Source organism: Aethalodelphis obliquidens, unplaced genomic scaffold, assembly GCF_003676395.1.
Source record: "Aethalodelphis obliquidens isolate GAN/ISIS:26980383/991018 unplaced genomic scaffold, ASM367639v1 scaffold70, whole genome shotgun sequence".
In the NCBI taxonomy this organism is placed as follows: domain Eukaryota; kingdom Metazoa; phylum Chordata; class Mammalia; order Artiodactyla; family Delphinidae; genus Aethalodelphis; species Aethalodelphis obliquidens.
Genome location: NW_020838014.1, coordinates 7,413,706 through 7,429,839, shown reverse-complemented (window position 1 = coordinate 7,429,839; position 16,134 = coordinate 7,413,706). Strand labels below are relative to the sequence as shown.

The window sequence follows — 16,134 nt, the reverse complement described above, 5'->3', positions numbered from 1 at the left end:
CAGCAGTAGGTTCTGCAGCTCAGCTCATGGGATGTCAGTGGAGGGTGGGACCTTGCTCAGCCCCCAGCCTTGGACCTCCGCATTTAGAAGGGTATTATGTCCCTTTACAGATGAGGTGCCAGGTGCCAAGAGAGCTGGGGAAGGGCTAGGAAGCCACGTTCTCAGCCTTGGCTTTGCACAAACAAAGAAATACTCAAGGGGAGGACTGTGTTATGGTGAAGGTTAGCTGCAGAAGTACGGGGTACCGGGGGACACGCAGCCAACTTACAGCTGCCCAGTATCATTGCGATGAACCTTAGAAATGGGCCACAACCTTCATTTTGCAGGTAAGGAAACGGACCCAGGAAAGCAAAAGGATTTGCCTAACTTTCATGGCAAAATGGAAAGAGAACCCAGAGTTTTCACTCTTGTTTGTGGAAATGGTCTTCTTCTCAAATAAGAATCCTTTCTTCCCTTTGCCCTCCTCTTCCCCCTTCCTCAGGCCCCCCTCACCCGATTACTTTTGTTCCTGTACCATGAAGCCCCTGCCTGTCTTTATTCATGCAGGACCCCCATTCCACAAGCTGAGGAGGGAGGGTCGGCACTGTATGGGCACCATAGAAAGTTCAGGCAGCTGGTGTGCTGGTTAAGACTGCCCTCTGCCCTCTTTCCAAATGCTCTCTCTCATCCCCCACCCCACTGTTTTTCCTTAACAAACATGTTGGTAGGGCAGCCTCCTGGCTCTGTGCCCTCTCTACCACCAGGAGGCTGTGCTTCTCCCTACCCCCTGCTCAGCTCTGCGTTCCCAGGCCAAGCTCAGGGCAGCAAATATTAGGTCACCATTACAGGTGGGTATGGAGTCTAAGTTTGTCTTGCTTAGGGGACACTCATACCTGGACCACCTTCACTCCATTCCCTAAAATCCTGTTATTCTAGTCCGAGTCCCTTCCTTTAAGAACATTGTCTTCCTTCCTTCCTTCCTCCCTCCCTCCCTCCCTCCCTCCCTCCCTTCCTTCTTTCCTTCCTTCCATCCATCCTTCCTTCCTTCCTTCCTTCCATCCATCCTTCCTTCCATCCATCCTTCCTTCTTTCCTTCCATCCATCCTTCCTTCCTTCCTTCCATCCTTCCTTCCTTCCTTCCATCCTTCCTTCCTTCCTTCCTTCCTTCCTTCCTTCCTTCCTTCCTTCCCTCCCTCCCTTCCTTCCATAACTATCAGCTGAGTGTTTGCTTGGGGCCAGGTGTGCACAGGTGTCAGTGCAGGGTCTCCGTGGTGCCCTCCCAGAGTCCACAGTCTAGGCGGGGAGACAAGTTAATAAGCAGCCATGCTGGACAGTGACGGGTGCCTATCAGAGGGTCACTCCCCCGCTCCCCGGAAGGTGGGAGACTTCCTGCGGAGGTGCAGCCTGAAGCATGAAGAGCTGAGGAGGGAAGGCTGCCAGGGAACTGTGAATGTGCTGCAGGCAGGGGCGGCTGTGGTGGAATGCCGTCCCGCGACGGGTAGAGATGTGCTGGCAGCTGTAACGCAATCCCCCTGGGGTCAGCTGCAAACTCTGGAACAGTCACCAGTCTGTTCTAGAAACCTGAAGCTCCCCATACGCAGTCTTTCCATAAGAAACAGAAGAACATGCACCAGTGAAGTCAGCTCTTCTTCCAAAATAGGTGCTGGTGGCAGGGGTTGGCCACGAGGTGGGCTGCTGGCCCTCCTAGCACGGACCCTGGTCATTAAGGTAGGAAGAGCCTGCTCAGGGGCCGGGATCTAGGTTCCTCCTCCCACCAGCCAGAGTGTGAAGTCACCGGAGTAATTGTGAGCAGGGCAGCTTCACAGGCCTGGGGCCAGTGCGGTGACCCGGGGCCCCGTGCTTGGCTTCATGCCCTTGGGGACAGAGTGGCCAATCCACTTTTTGTTGGTCCTCCCTTCCCCCGCTCCACTCTGTCGTAATGAGCCCGTTTCATGCCTTGAAGCACTGAGTCCATTCCCTGCTCAAGACCCCTGGGATCTTGGGCCATGGCAAAGGAAAAGCACTCCCCACGAATTTCCCCCAGAGACGCTTGATGCGCTAAGAAGCACTTGCTTATAGCCAGAGGGATTGCGTTGTCCTCACCCTGAGTCACTTCAGGGAGTGGGAGATTTTCTTCTGAATTCAGTTTTTAAAAATAGGATTTCCTTATTTTTGTAGTATAAAAACTCTTTGGGCACGACATTGTTTTAGGTTGTGTATCTAATTTCCAGAAACTTAACATCTTAGCAGCTAGGTTTTGTCTTCATAAAAGCCTTTTCCCTCTCATTGTCTCTTTGCTCACACACTCATCACTCACTCACTCTTCATGTAGTGCAGATGAAGTCATCTTTCTAGCCCTAACCTCCAGGGTCACTGCTCCTCTTTTTCCTGATTCTCATAGTGAAGATCCAGCTTCTTCCGCTTCATCGATGCCTTGACATTATCTCTGAATTCTTTCTCGCTTTGTCATTCCTTCTGCCTCCCTGATTCCCTTCGTTCCCCATCTCAGCAATTCAGCTGTTTGTTTGTGCTTTGTCTGTCTGTCTATTCACCACCCCCATCCGTCTGTCCATCGTGTGACCCCTTTGTGTCAGGCACAGGACTAGGCACTGGGGACACATAGAGAGGAAATGGTGAGTTCTTGCCCTCAAGAACATAACCGTGTAGCCAGGGGGGCAGAATATATGCATAGCGATTAGATAGACACACGGTGCAGAGGTGAGAAAGTGGGGAGCTCTGGAGGATGAATAAGGAGTTGAAAAGGATGTGGTGGCAGGAGAGGTGGGCAATCTCGAAGCAGAAGGAACACCATGCATTGGCGCGGGAGCATGTAAGAGCGTGATATATGCCAGCAGTTCCCAGCATTATTGGCCTATTATTGGAGACTAAAGTTGGAGAGTCCGGAAATAGGGCAGGGATTGGTGGGAATCTAGTCTGGTGAGGTAGGCAGGGGCTAGATCTTGGGAAGCTTTTATTTTGAAACTGAAGTATAGTTGATTTACAATGTTGTGTTAATCACTGCTGTACAGCAAAGTGATTCAGTTATACACAAACATATATATATGTATTACATTCATTTTTTAAATATTCTTTTCTGTTATGGTTTATGATGGGATATTGAATCTAGTTCTCTGTGCTATACAGTAGGACCTTGTTGTTTATCCCTTCTCTATATAAAAGCTTACATCTGCTAACCCCAGCTTCCCACTCCCTCCCTCCCTCTCTCCCTTCCCCCTTGGCAACAGCCAGTCTGTTGAGAAGCTTTACATGTTGTCCTAAGACACTCAGGGTTATCCTAAGTGTCCTGGGGCTCCACTGAATGGTTTTATGGAAGAGAGTGACATGGTCAGATTTTATGTTGGATGGACAACTCTGGCAACACTGCTGAGAATGAATTTCATGGGTGACCCTCTGAGGCAGGGAGGCAAGGCAAGAGGTGATGAGGACCTCAACCAGGCTGTGTTACCAGGGAAGGAGAGGACACATTCGGGAGGCGTTTTGGAGGTGAAATTGATAGGACTGGATGATAGAGAGAGTAGGGGAAGGACATCCAGGTTTCTGGCTTCAGAAGGTGGGTCCGTGGGGTATGTGGAGTGCTGTGGTCACACTCAGGCATTGCCTGAAGTAGTGTCCATTCTGCCTCAGGCTGGCCTCAGCTGCCCCCTGTCCTCTTTGTTAACACTACATAAATCAAGCCTTTATTTCTTGCCTAGATCCTTGAGGAATCCTCTTAATCTCTTCCAATCCATCCTACACATTGCTGCCAAAGTAACCTTCCAGGGACAGCCAAATGAGAATCTTCAGTGGTTTCCCATTGCATAGTGAATAACCTCCAAGTTCTGTAGCCTGACTACCAATATTTGTCGCTGGGGGCAGGGGACACGGAGACATCCTCCTTATTCTTAAAGAGTCTAATTTTCCAGAGAAGGTGAGGCATGTTACATGTGACGTAGTTAGATGTCAAATGGTCTTTGGAAGGGGGAAGAAGGCAGAAGGCAGAGTGTCTCCCAGAGATGACCCAAGGTGACCCTGGTCTTTTCCCATCATGTTTTTCCAGGTGTATCTTCCATTCTCTCCTGCACCTGTGTTCCCTGGTCTGTCCATAGTGGTCTCATAGCTGCCTGGAATGACTCCCCTTTCCCACCTCTGTGTCTTTCCCGACTCCATCGCCTCTGCCTGGAATATATTTCCTCACATATCTGCCCATTGAAATCCTACCCATCTGTCAATATCCAGCCCCAGTGCAAGGGCTCTGTTGAGTCCCCTACCCAGATGGGACCCTCCAGAAGCACTTCACCTTTCTAAGCGCACTTGGTACATTTTACTGTGTACAGAACTTACCATGCCTTATATTTTATTGCTCCCACTAGACTGGGAACAGAGAAGGAAAACTGGAAGCCTTAGGTGTCAGTCCAGCCTGCAGATGTGTTTTGTTAGTTTGAACTCCTTTTTTTAAATCAAAATCAATGTCTTAAAAAAATTATAGCCTATACCAAATATACAGAAAAGTACAGACTATAATATCATGTGTACTTGGGACCTATCACCAAGAATGAACAGATTGCCTCAGATAACTTGCCACCCATTTTTTAAGAAGTAAACTATTACACATGCAATCTGAGTGCTAGCCCACACCATCCCATTCCTGGAGCTGGTTTTCACACTTTTTAGAATTTAGAATTAGTTGACAGTATTTAGAAATCAAAAGATTTCACATAAAAATTAGGAAGCTTTGCTTTCCTCCAAGAGTCAGAAAATCTGGTAACTTGGGGTATATTCCCACATGAGTCAGCAGGGACTCTGCAGCTGCCATCTCCCTGACGCAAAGTATGTGCTCTCCAGCACACCACACTCCCTGCCACTCCCTAAAGCCTCTTAGCTTAGGCTGCCTCACTTATACATGGCGCCTGGCTCCTGCAGGCATGTGCATTTGCCATCTTCATGTAAAATCTTTGAAGTCAAAAAGCTTTTTTATTACTGGAACTGAGCCACTAACTCGCTGGATGACCTTGAGCAGGTTATAGACCTCTCTGTGCCTCCATTCGCTCATATGTCAGACTGGGATAAGAAGCGTACCTACTTTTGAGTGTGGATTGAGCATTATTATATAAAGTATTTAGAGCAATACCTGGCTCATAATTCTGCTGCTAAAAGTCCACAGTCTTTTATCCAAAACGCTTGGGGCTAGATGTCTTTTGGAATTCAGATTTCTTTTGGATTTTAATAAGGTAATAAGTGTATATATCATATATTACAGTCCATCCCGGCAGGATCCAGGCTAGCACCTTGGAATTAAACACACTGAAATTTCTGCAGGAGAAAAAGCAAGAACACACATGAAGTGTGATACAGACTTAAACTGCTTCATCCATTTTGGGGTGGGTCAGGCTGCCTAGAAGCATTCAGGTCCTCGGGGAGAAGGCAGGTCCCAATCCCAGAGCTCCCAGACTTTGTCTCTTTCTTGGATATTTGGGTTTTCTTATGAGAGGAGAAATCGTGAGGTTGGTTTTTGTCATTGGTCTCGATCTGTTTGTGAATAAAGTAACTGAGAATTTTGTAGCCGCCCCGGGGTTTCTACCACAGCTGGCTCTGTCTGGCCTTCCTCCCGCTGCTTCAGGCCCCCTGCCGCTTTTCTGCGGGTCCTTCCCCGGGCCAGCCACCCAGCTGCGAGCTCCACCTCGGCCCTGAGGCTTGCTTCCTCAAGTCCGTTGAAGTCTAAGCTAAGTCTGGCGGCCTCAGCTGCCTAATCTCCCCTGGGCAAACCCTTCTCACCTGGCAGGTCCGCCCCCTCTCTTCCCTCCTCTGTCCTCCCCTGTCCCGGCTTCACACTACTCCCCCCTCCCCCGGCCCCCCCCCCCGCCCCCCCACTGCTCAGCCTCTTCCCTCTGCCTGGACCACCTCCTCTCCTACCCAAGGCCCACACCCCCTCCAAGGCCGAGCTGAGGTCCCACCTGCTCCTTGAGGTTTTTCCCAGTAACTTCAGCTCAGCTCCTTTTTCCAGAGTCAGTATACACAGTCCTTAACCTGGTGGCTGAGCACTGACCTGCGCTTTCCTTCACTCATTCACCTGTACTCTCAGCAGTCACCCAGGTGTGTGTGGCGGGGTGGTGGGGGGGGGGGGGTGGGGGGGGGAGTGGCGGGGGGTGGTGGGGGGTGGGGGTGGGGGTGGCGCGGGGGGGCGGGGGTGGGGGCGGGGTCTTCCTTCTTCCCTCCGGGCCTCTGCTGCCTCCGTGCGGTGCTTCCCTGCATTGCACCTCGGGCCGCTGTGCACGAGCTCGGACCGCCCCGCGCGGTCCATCCTGAGCCCGGTGCCAGTAAGGATGGGGCTTCGGTGGCCAAAAGCTTCCCAGGTCTTTATGCTTATTCAGCTGAGACCAACAGCCGGCCAGATCCCCTCTCCTCTTTCTCCGCTCACACCAACCCCCGGTTGTCCTCTGGTGACAATGCCACTTCCCTTCCCTGGGAGAACAGCCCTGGCGGTATAGCTGTGGGATTTCCCTGGGCTAAAAAACGGACGGAGGGGACTTTGTCCCAGACTCCACCACCCTCCTTTCCCTCCTTCCCTGTCGGTATAAACATGCGGGTGTGCACACCTTACCGGGTTGGCAGATGCTGCCTTTCGTGTTTTGTGCACTGGAGGAAGGCAGGAAAGGAGTGTTTCTTCTCTCACCTTGTCTCACCCACTGCGGCCACTCCACCCTCATCCCTGGGTGCCAGATCCTCTGTCTCTTGGGGTTTTGAAGGTGATGGAAACCTGTTCGTTTGGGCCAGAGTGTTTTTCCCCTTTCTCCTTAAGACTGAATGCTTACACTAGCTCCTTTGTGGTAATCAGATTCATCCGAATTCATAATCCGTAAATTCCCTGGGTAAGAAAGAGGCCATCTGGGTGTTGGTCGTGACTCTTGTTGTGTCCATGGTTCATAAAGATAGGCAACACCCTGGTCTAGAAGGAGAGAGCTCCCCACTCCTGGCACTGAGCCCCACGCCACCCCCTCACCTGCTTCAGGTCACGTGGTCCTTGTTGGCCTGGCAGTGTTTCTTTTGACTGTTGGTCCTCCAGTCAGTTAACGAATGTGTCATCATTTAAGTCCCCAAACATGTCTCGATTGGCCTCCCTTCCTTAGGGGCATTGAGAAGGATGAGAAGGCCAGTGATTAGGGGAAGATGGAGGGAGGAGAAAGAGGCTAAGAAGGTGAGGGAAGAGAGCATGCAGTGTGAGGGAGAGTTTGCATCTGTCCCCTTGACTTTCCTAGGAAGCCGTGGCACGGCTTCATTGTGTGATTTGAAAGGTTGGAATATAGGCTTATGAGTTGCCAGAGTCGCCAACACACATGTATCCAAGTGTGTTCTAGGGACCTTCAAGGACGCTGGCATTGGCAGTGGAGGCTGGCTGCACCTCTGCTTCTCCCTCTCCTCCCAGCTGACAAGGGTATGAAAACCTCCCAGATTCCCCCAAGGGGCTGTCCTTGGTCCTAGGGTGTCTCCTGCACAGGACCGGGCAAGAAGTAGGTGACCCAAGGGAGCTGGGCTCTCCCAAGGATCAGTACCCCATGTCCAGTGCTCTGCTGCACCCCCGACAAACCATGCACCACCCCGTCCCCGTTTTGCTATAAATTTTGAGCAGTTCAGGCTACACAATTCAGCGGACGGATAAGGGCTTTCAAGTCAGTCCATGTGGATTAAACGTCCCGGTCTCATAGCAGTTAGTGTGACTGTGAACGAGTTTCCTTATTCATCAAAGGGAATAGTCATCCCTACCTCGTAGGTTTCTGGTGAGCGTTAAATAAGTGATATATGTCAGTCATCTAATACATGATGCCTGAAACGTAGTAAGTGCTTAGTCAATCCTAGGTTCCCCCTCCTGACACTTCTGCCCACCCCAGTCCCGAGCTACTTTTCTAAATAGGAGATGATGATTGGGCGGGGTGGGGAATAAAAAGGCATGCAGTCACGTAAACCACAACTTCCTCCAGATTAGTCATTAAAACGTTTATTACGTTCATTGAGCTGTGTGAAGGAATATGAACTTTTAAAAGAAAAGAAAGGCTTTTGCATTTAACAAAGGAAATGGAACTAACAGGCAAAACTCTAAGTTAAAAGAAGCCCGAATAGCTCAGAATCGGCAACTGAGACGGTGGCACAGCAGCTGCAGCAAATCACCTTGTCTGGCCGTCCCCTGGAGGGAGGGTAGGGTAGAAAGCTTCCCGTTGGGCCAGTGACAGGGAAAGGTTTCTGGTGGAGGGAGGAAGACAGTAACATGATCATCTTATAAAACGGAAGCAGGAGGACCCGGGCTTGTGTCTGTGTTGTTTGCCGTATGAAGCCGGAAGGGGAGAGCGTGACAGACATCTCCTAACTATACCCACATCCACATCGTTGTCACCCCCCAGATCAGTGAGTCTTTGTTTTCAGGGTCTCCTTGTGCTGCTTCACCAGGGAGCCGACCCACTCCTTGGTTTTCTGCTTGGCTTCCTCCCAGGTGAAGAGGGGCTCATACCCCAGCTCTCGCTGAGCTTTCTTATAGGAGAAGGTGAACACACTGTTTGACAGGGTTACCAGGTGGCAGTTGAAGGGGGGTCGATATTTGTAAATTGGACTGAGCAAGAAGCTCACTATCTCCAGCAGGAAGGCAAGCCAATACTTCAGAGAAACGGGGAGGCTCATCCCGGAATCCAGGCAGAGGCCCCATTCTTTGCCCAAAGTGTAATTGAGGTCATCATAGCTTTGGTGAGGTGTGCCGTCTGAGATGTAGTAGAACTGTCCTTGGATGCTTGGGGCCTTCTGGGGGTCCCGCAGGGCCCTCGAGGCCAGAATGTGGGCCCAGGCCACGTTGCCAACATAGACTGGGTTGACTCTGGAGAACTTGCAGTGATGGGACAGGATTCCATTGTTCTTCAGGGCACTGTCCACGTGGGCATAAAGTAATGGGCTCCCCTCTCCATAGATATACATGGGCCTTAAGGCACAAGTGTACAAGGTGCCGCCATTTTTAAGAGCCCACCCATTAGCTCCCAGCACAGCCTTCTCGGCAAGCTTTTTGCTGTATGGGTATGGAGAGGACCATGCCGTTTCAAGATGCTCTTCTTCGTGGCCGTCCTGGATGATCTCCCTGTAGGAGTTGGGCCCAGCCACCTCTATGGTGCTGGTATGGATGAAGACTGGCACACTGGCCTGGACACAGGTCTCCAACAGGAGCTGGGTACCTGCCCACGGGGAGCACACTGTCAGTGTCGGGAAATAGTCCAGAGCCAGCCGTGCCATGGACCGTGTCTGCCCCTAACCCTCAAGGGAGGGGGCTATTGCACATGAGGAGTGCATTCTTGTGTGTCTCTGGCTGAGATCAGCTTATGCTAAAGCCACAGGACGAAAGCAGAAATGAAAAGAGGCCAAGATTTGGATTCTGGAGATCCAGCATTTCTAGGCTTTTGGATTTCATGGACCAGGGTACGTACTTCTAATTTCAGAAAAGGACAACGAGTTGCCACTTTATATTTTGCGGAATAAAGAGATTTTAAAATGATCATTTATCATCTCTACCACCTCATTAAAGATAGGCTATTTTAACTTAAAAAATTAGGAGGTCATACTCTTAGAATAAGGACAGCTCTGGTCCTTAGGCAAAAGAGGACAGCTGAAGGATTCACATCACACACACACACACACACACACACACACAGTTGTATATAGGTAATATATACTCTTAAGTACACATTGAATTGTTCGTATTTTTCTCCTTTTTTTTTTGAAGACCAATAAAAACTTGTCACAAGGACTTTTTTTTGAGTCACTGAGCAAATGATTGGTGGGGTCTGGGGAGAAGCTGGAGATCCAGACTCTGTTTCTGGTTGTGTGTTTCCTACAAAGGCCACTGCTAATTGTGGCCGTGGCTTGTCTACCCAGGTATGAAAAGTCGGGGTGGCAAAGCTTCCTTTCGCTTAGCTTTCTGGAGCTAGCACTGGCCTTGTGTGTCGAGCCGGAGGATGAAGCAGAAAGGAGTGCACCCTCTGCTGGTAATATCTATCATGGGAGGATCTTGCAGAATCCCTTTATCTGGGTAGGATTTTAGCTCACGGAGGTCACCCAGAGCGCCTTCCTTACAAGAAGGAAGCAATTTCCTGGGCAAAGCATCATTTTTGGGTGGTATTTTAAAAAATCCTTTTTAAGGTCTTTGTGCAATTTGCTTTTCAGGAGAGACAGCCTCCTTTTTAAAAAATTAAATCTAGAAGCAGAGAAAATTCGGAGCTAATTTACCTGCAGAGGGAGAAATGGCCATGATTGTGAAGTATTTTCTAAACCTGTCAGTGATGCTAGTTTTAGTCAATGGAGGCCTCTAACACTTCTCAGGGATTTCAAATCCCCTGTTGTTGGGAGCCGTGGAGAGTAGAAATTATGAGGGGGGGCCGAAAACTCAAGACTGGTTAATCTTAGCACCCTCCTGGAAATATGGGGGTGACTGGGGGTGTGGCTAAGTTGAAACTAGAAATGGTCTTTTTTGAAACAGTGCAATTTTAGGCTGGAGATGCAAAAGCAATGAGTTGCTTTAGAAAAGGAGTCTCTGAGTAGACTAACTCTGGCGGGCAGGGCGTGGAAGGCAGATGTTCTGGGGTGCTGTGGTCCTAGAGAGATTGGCCTCCAGGGGTCAGAGGGAGGATACTACACAGCAAGCTAATAAGGGATTTAAGCTAATCCCTTGAGTGACTGTGTCTAGATTTAAAGTAAATTGGAAAGCCACAGTTCAGAGAGGGCCACCAAGCCCTTATGGGATGAGGATCTAAAGAGGGTGTACTTTGGGCACCTGGCTAGGTGCTACTCTTCAATAATAGATCTGGTAGTGAGCTGAAGAGATGGTATTATGGATAATGGGAAATTATTCTTGTTAAGAAAATATTACAGGAAGACAAGTGCTGGCTAATTCTGTACTGCCAGACCACTGTGAACCAGCTTTGCCAGTTCTCTTATGAGGAATCCTTCTGGGGGGTGGCATTCTCTTTACCCTTATTATCCTTCCTTTGCAGGAAGTCCTGCCCGAAGGAAACCAGCCCAGAGCTGTGGCCCGTCACTCCTAACTGACTTGGGGGATACCTCATACCACAGAGCTCTTAGTTCTCGGCTGTATGGTGACCCTCAACTTAGAGCCACACAGAAAAGCTAGCATGATGACGAAGGAAGAATTTGTAAGGTCTGGGTCCAGCCCAGTGGAGACAGGAGGTGGTTGGATAGCAAGAGTTTGAGGTTGGAGCTGAGTCAACACTTGATTGGACCAGCAGAAGGGTTTTTGTGGCCTTTGGACTCACACAGGCGTGGGTTTAAATTCTAGCCCTTTCACTCCTCCCCAGAGGGCCTTGGACAAGTCCCTTAGCCTGTCTCAGCCCTAGTTTCCTCATCAGAAATATGGAGGATGATGGCCTTGAATCTCTGTTGGTGGTGATGAGGAAAAATATTTGGTGCCCACCCAGCAGGTGTCTACCAGCCTCCTCTTCATTTATCCCAGTTTCTGACCCTCACTTGCCCACTTCCCTTCAGCTCCTCCCCAGGATCCTGTACCTCTCACATTGACATTCATGATGGTCTCTCGCTGAACGGCGTTCATGACGTCGATGACAGAGGCTGTGTGAATGACCACCGAGGCACCCTGGCAGGCTTCCTTCAGGCACTGCTCATCCAGGATGTCTCCTTCCAGCAAGGTCAGCCTGATCTTGCTCTGGAGCTCTGTGTGAACAGGAGTCAGGTCACTGGAAGGTTTTCTGGATCTGGAAGATTCCTGGTGACCCAGGGCTTTAAGAACAGGTAGATTGGGGGGAATGAGGAGTGGGGAGGGGTGAACATCCCATGGAAGGACCAATTAAACAAGGGCACAGAAATCAGAATGTGTAGCATTTCTTGGGAAAGAGCAAACATCTCTTTCCGTCCCATCTCATTCTAAAAAAGAGAGTTTGAGCAGTGAGGGGTCAAGAGTGCCTGGAACACAAAATTGTTAAAGAGACTCATGGGGAGTTTATAAAATTCATTAAGGAGAGAATTTGCATTTAATTCGGTAGGGAATGGGGAATCCGGTATAGGTTTGGAATTAAAGGAGAAATGTAAACAGAGTTGTGCTGTAGGAAGCGAACCCTGGCTGCAGTATTATAACGTGGATCAGTCTAGTGGATATAAGAGAAAGCAAGGTGATTGAGGGATTAATTACACCGTCTGAACCACAGTTCACATGGGAAAGACTGGAACCGGGGATCCAGGAGTGGGAGACGAGAAGGGGAGAGGTACAAAAGGTTCAACTTTCAGACCTTACCTTGCCAGGTCCTGGTTCTTACTGGTGATGGGCTGGGAGGAAGAGTCAAAGGCAGCCCGAGTTTTTCCCACTTGAGTGATCAGAAGGATAGTGGCGCTTATTAACAGGAATTTAGGGTGGGCCCGAAGGATGGATTTAACTGAAAGAGCTCTTATTAGATATCATCAAAAGCAGATATCAATGCTGAAAATGAGCCAGCCACCGAGGGACTAACATTCCGGCCATCTAGCCAAGGGTTGCAGAGACAACATCAGGGTCTCTGGCTCCTCTGAAGCCCGCGGGAAGTGGAGCTACTGTGCACTACTGGTAACATCATCACCTCAGATGAGCCCACGACATAAACGCCACGCTACATACAGTTTGGATAAATACCCCGCACTTATTTTGTGCTTTTTATTTTGCACACGACCTTCAGCTTTCTGATTTCCTTTCACAGCTGTCTCATGAGATAGGGATTCTGATTTCCACTTTATAGGCGAGGAAACCGAGGCTCAGAGAGGGTGAGGTAACGTCCAAGTCACACTTCTAATGAAGACTCTAGCCTGCCCCCCGCCCCGCCTCCCGCCCCACCCTCCCACCCCGCCCCGGCTTCAAGCCTTGCTTGCAGGACGTCAATTTAAATGAAATTGGCAATGGACGGCAGAGAACAGTGAGAGAGAAATTCAGAGTGAAAAATTCAGGGCTGCAGAATTTCCTCCTTGGGTTACAACTTGGAAGAACCTTAAGCCTGCTCTCCTTAAGCCTCTGCAAAATTAGCTCCGCCCCAATGCTTCCACTCCAAAGAGGCCACGAAGTGAGAGAAAGGCAGAGGAATTAGCCGCAGAGTGGAATTTTCTGATTGTGTCCCCACGTCTGCCCTGCCCCTCCCTTACTCTGCCTCTCTTTCAAGGCTAACTTCAGCAGAGTGGCTCAAAGGAATTGCTATGCCCCGAAGCCCAAGGCCAAGGGAGGAAAGACCTCTTACCCATTAGTATGCAGGGCCGCAGAGAGAACAGCAGAGGGCGCTGTGTATGCCTCGGCGGTGGAGCCCTGGCTTCCTCCTCCAAGGCTCTGTGGGACTTGGCCAGTGTTTTGCATAGACTGAATATGCAGTTGCTTACGTGGTGTGAACTGAATTGGAGGGAGGCCCAGAGAGAAGCTACTAGACAAACTAGTGGTTAAGAGTACAGACGCTGCAGCCAGACCGCCTGGGTTCAAATCCAGCTTTGCCATTTTCCAGGTGGGGGACCTTGAACAAGTTAATTAACCTCTGCAACGTCTGCATATTTGTGTCCCCTCAAATCCATTTGTTGAAATCCTAATGCCAATGTGATGGTGTTAGGAGTTGGGGGGATCTCTGGGTGGTGATTAGGTCATGAGGGTAGAGCCCTCACGAATGGGATTAGTGTTCTTATAGAAGAGACCCCAGAGACATCCCTCGCCCCTTCCACCATGTGAGAAGGTGTAGGCTATGAACCCTGGAAGAGAGCTCTCACCAGGACTTGACCCTGCCTTGATTTTGGACTTTCAGACTCCAGAACTCTGAGCAGTACATTTCTGATTATAAGCTACCCAGCCTGTGGTATTTTGTTGCAGCAGCCTGAATGGACTGGATTCTTCTGTGCTTGTATTCTCATCTTTAAAGAAAGGAGGACACTGTTACCCATCCCAGAGGATTGCGATGAGGAACAGATGCGTTGACACACGTGAAACACTTAGCGCAGTGCCTGGCACAGAAAGAACACCGTGAGCGGTCTCTGTTATTATCCTGACAGAGGCCCCTGCCCCACCCATGACAGCGCATGACTTATTCACACTGGGGAGATGTTCCTCTTAGGTTGAGCATTGCCCTCTCTGGGCATAAGTTGTCAGACTGCCAATATTACTGAGATGTAGGGATTACAAACGGTTGATGTTGATCAGTTGTGAATTTAAAAAAAAAATCAGAGATGCTGTTGAAGCAGAGGATAGAGGAAATAGGATGTTTGCAGAGGTCAGGGGAGAGGAAAGGAGAACAGAGCGATGGGCAGGGTCCAGGAGAGCGGGCTGGGGAGGGGGGGGGCTTTGTGTGGGGAGAGGGGTCCTCTGGGCAGCCAGGGCCTGCATGTAGACGGCCAGTCCACTGGGGCTGGGGAGGAGGACAGCGAATTGGTTTGGGGGCGCATAAGGGGGAAATGGCAGAAACTGAAGATTCACTTTGCCAAGAGTCAGCCCTAGGGCCGTGTGATTGGAGTTCTAGTCTAAGCTCTGCTACCCATTAATCCGGGTAGCAAGTCACTTTACCTTTGTGGACCTCAATTTCCTCATTGTCCGGATGGGTGTTACCCCTCTCCTACCTTCCTCACAGGGTTATTTTGAGGATCTGGGGGGCAAAACAGGTTGGAAAATACACTATAAATCAAGCTTTTGCATTGGCACCATGGGCAGCAATCTGGAAAGAGAGACATGAGGTGCTACAGCAGATTCTGCAGTCACTTCCTTGTGGTGATGAGAAGAGAGGCGAATGATAAAAAGAGATGTATGGGGAATCCACGCGAGGTGTGTCTGCACTCATGCTGCCTCTTGTTAGGTTTCTGGCTCCCTTGCTGCAAGCCTGTGCACCTTCTGCACTCCCCTCTCTCCTGCTCCGTCTCTAATTCTCTCTTTCTCTCTCTCTCTCTCACACACACACTCACACACACTCGCTTCACCTTCTCTTCCTTCTATTTCACCTTCACTGGAGATGCTCAGTGAAGCCACAGAAAGACCAGAGCAATCAAGAGGGGCGGGGACCCACTGGTGGGGTCTCCAGGTTAATGGCACCTGCTCGCCCTTTGCAGATGGTACATAGCAAGTGACAAGTCAAAAATCATCAGAACATTGAAGACTTGTTGACAAGGGAGAAAACTGAAACATGATTTTCTGGATGAGAAGAACAGAGGCTGAAGTGGCTGGTCTACAGCCACCCTCTGTAATCCTGGGTCAGGACCAGAATCATCTCCTGACACCATCTGTGGTTACACCGTGGTATTACTCCATCTGTAATCTCCTTTCTGATAACATGGGATTAGCTTTGATTTGACTACAACTTTCCTTAAATTGCTAGACAAGAACCCCCTCCCCACACCTATGCAGGGTTTAAAATGGAACTACACACCCACGACTCAAGTTCACTTACTAGAAAATTCCTCCCGAACTTCTGGTCTGAAGACTTTGTCCAGCACCCGGATCTCCTGCAGCTCCTTCTCCTCTACCAACAAGTGGACGATCCTCTGACCCAGAAACCCTCCTCCACCTGTCACAAGGCAGCTCCACCCTGCCATGGCCAAACCTGGGCACCGAGAAACACTTGCCAGGAACCAGAAAACCCTGGGGAGCAGTTTGGATGAGAGGTTGACACAGGAGAGAGCCTAAAAGAAATGTCAAGTGATTACATGCTCATAAAAACCCACTGTGTTCCTTCGACTCCATTTTTGTAAAAATCCCATGCACCCCCTCCCAGGAGTAGCTGAAAGAAAATGAAAAAGCTCTAACCTGTTAGATTGTTGCAAGCCAGATGAGAGAGCGGGGTGCTGGTCTCCTTATCTCCCAAAGACAGGACTGGAGGGAGCTTTATGTGCTGTTGCCTCTGACTCAGCCCACTTCACCTTGAACTCTTACTCCATACTCATTGCTCACCCCTGGTCACTTCATCAAAAAGTGGTGAACTTTTAACTTGTATCTCTCATTCCTCCAAAGCACAAGAAGAGAAAGCAAGCTTCAAGGCCACAGTGTGATAAAGATTCTTGGTTCTACCCTCAACAGGACTCGTGGAGGTCAGTGTCCACTGTCTGGGATCCACAGTCTGTAAACTTAAACTAGACCGGGAGAAATCTCCCAGCACAGTGTGAATTGCTGCCTTGTGCAGTAAA

At 49.8% G+C, this 16,134-nt stretch overlaps 1 protein-coding gene across 1 annotated transcript; it reads right to left on the bottom strand.

Annotated features, from left to right (window-relative positions):
• Positions 1–8,370: 8,370 nt before the first annotated feature.
• LOC113611765 (3 beta-hydroxysteroid dehydrogenase/Delta 5-->4-isomerase) lies at positions 8,371–15,546 on the bottom strand. The gene is made up of 3 exons (XM_027091120.1): positions 15,402–15,546; positions 11,524–11,688; positions 8,371–9,182 (listed from the first exon to the last, which is right to left on the bottom strand). The coding sequence occupies exons 1-3, from the start codon at positions 15,544–15,546 to the stop codon at positions 8,371–8,373; spliced, it is 1,122 nt and encodes a 373-aa protein (XP_026946921.1).
• Between the last annotated feature and the right edge of the window lie 588 nt (positions 15,547–16,134).

Coding starts and splice junctions, on each gene's coding strand:
- LOC113611765 (XM_027091120.1), bottom strand. CDS start 15,546: ATGGCAGGGTGGAGCTGCCTTGTGACAGGTGGAGGAGGGTTTCTGGGT. Junction 11,689..15,401: donor AGTTCGGGAGGAATTTTCTA/GTAAGTGAACTT, acceptor CTGTTCACACAG/AGCTCCAGAGCAAGATCAGG. Junction 9,183..11,523: donor CATGAATGTCAATGTGAGAG/GTACAGGATCCT, acceptor CCCCGTGGGCAG/GTACCCAGCTCCTGTTGGAG.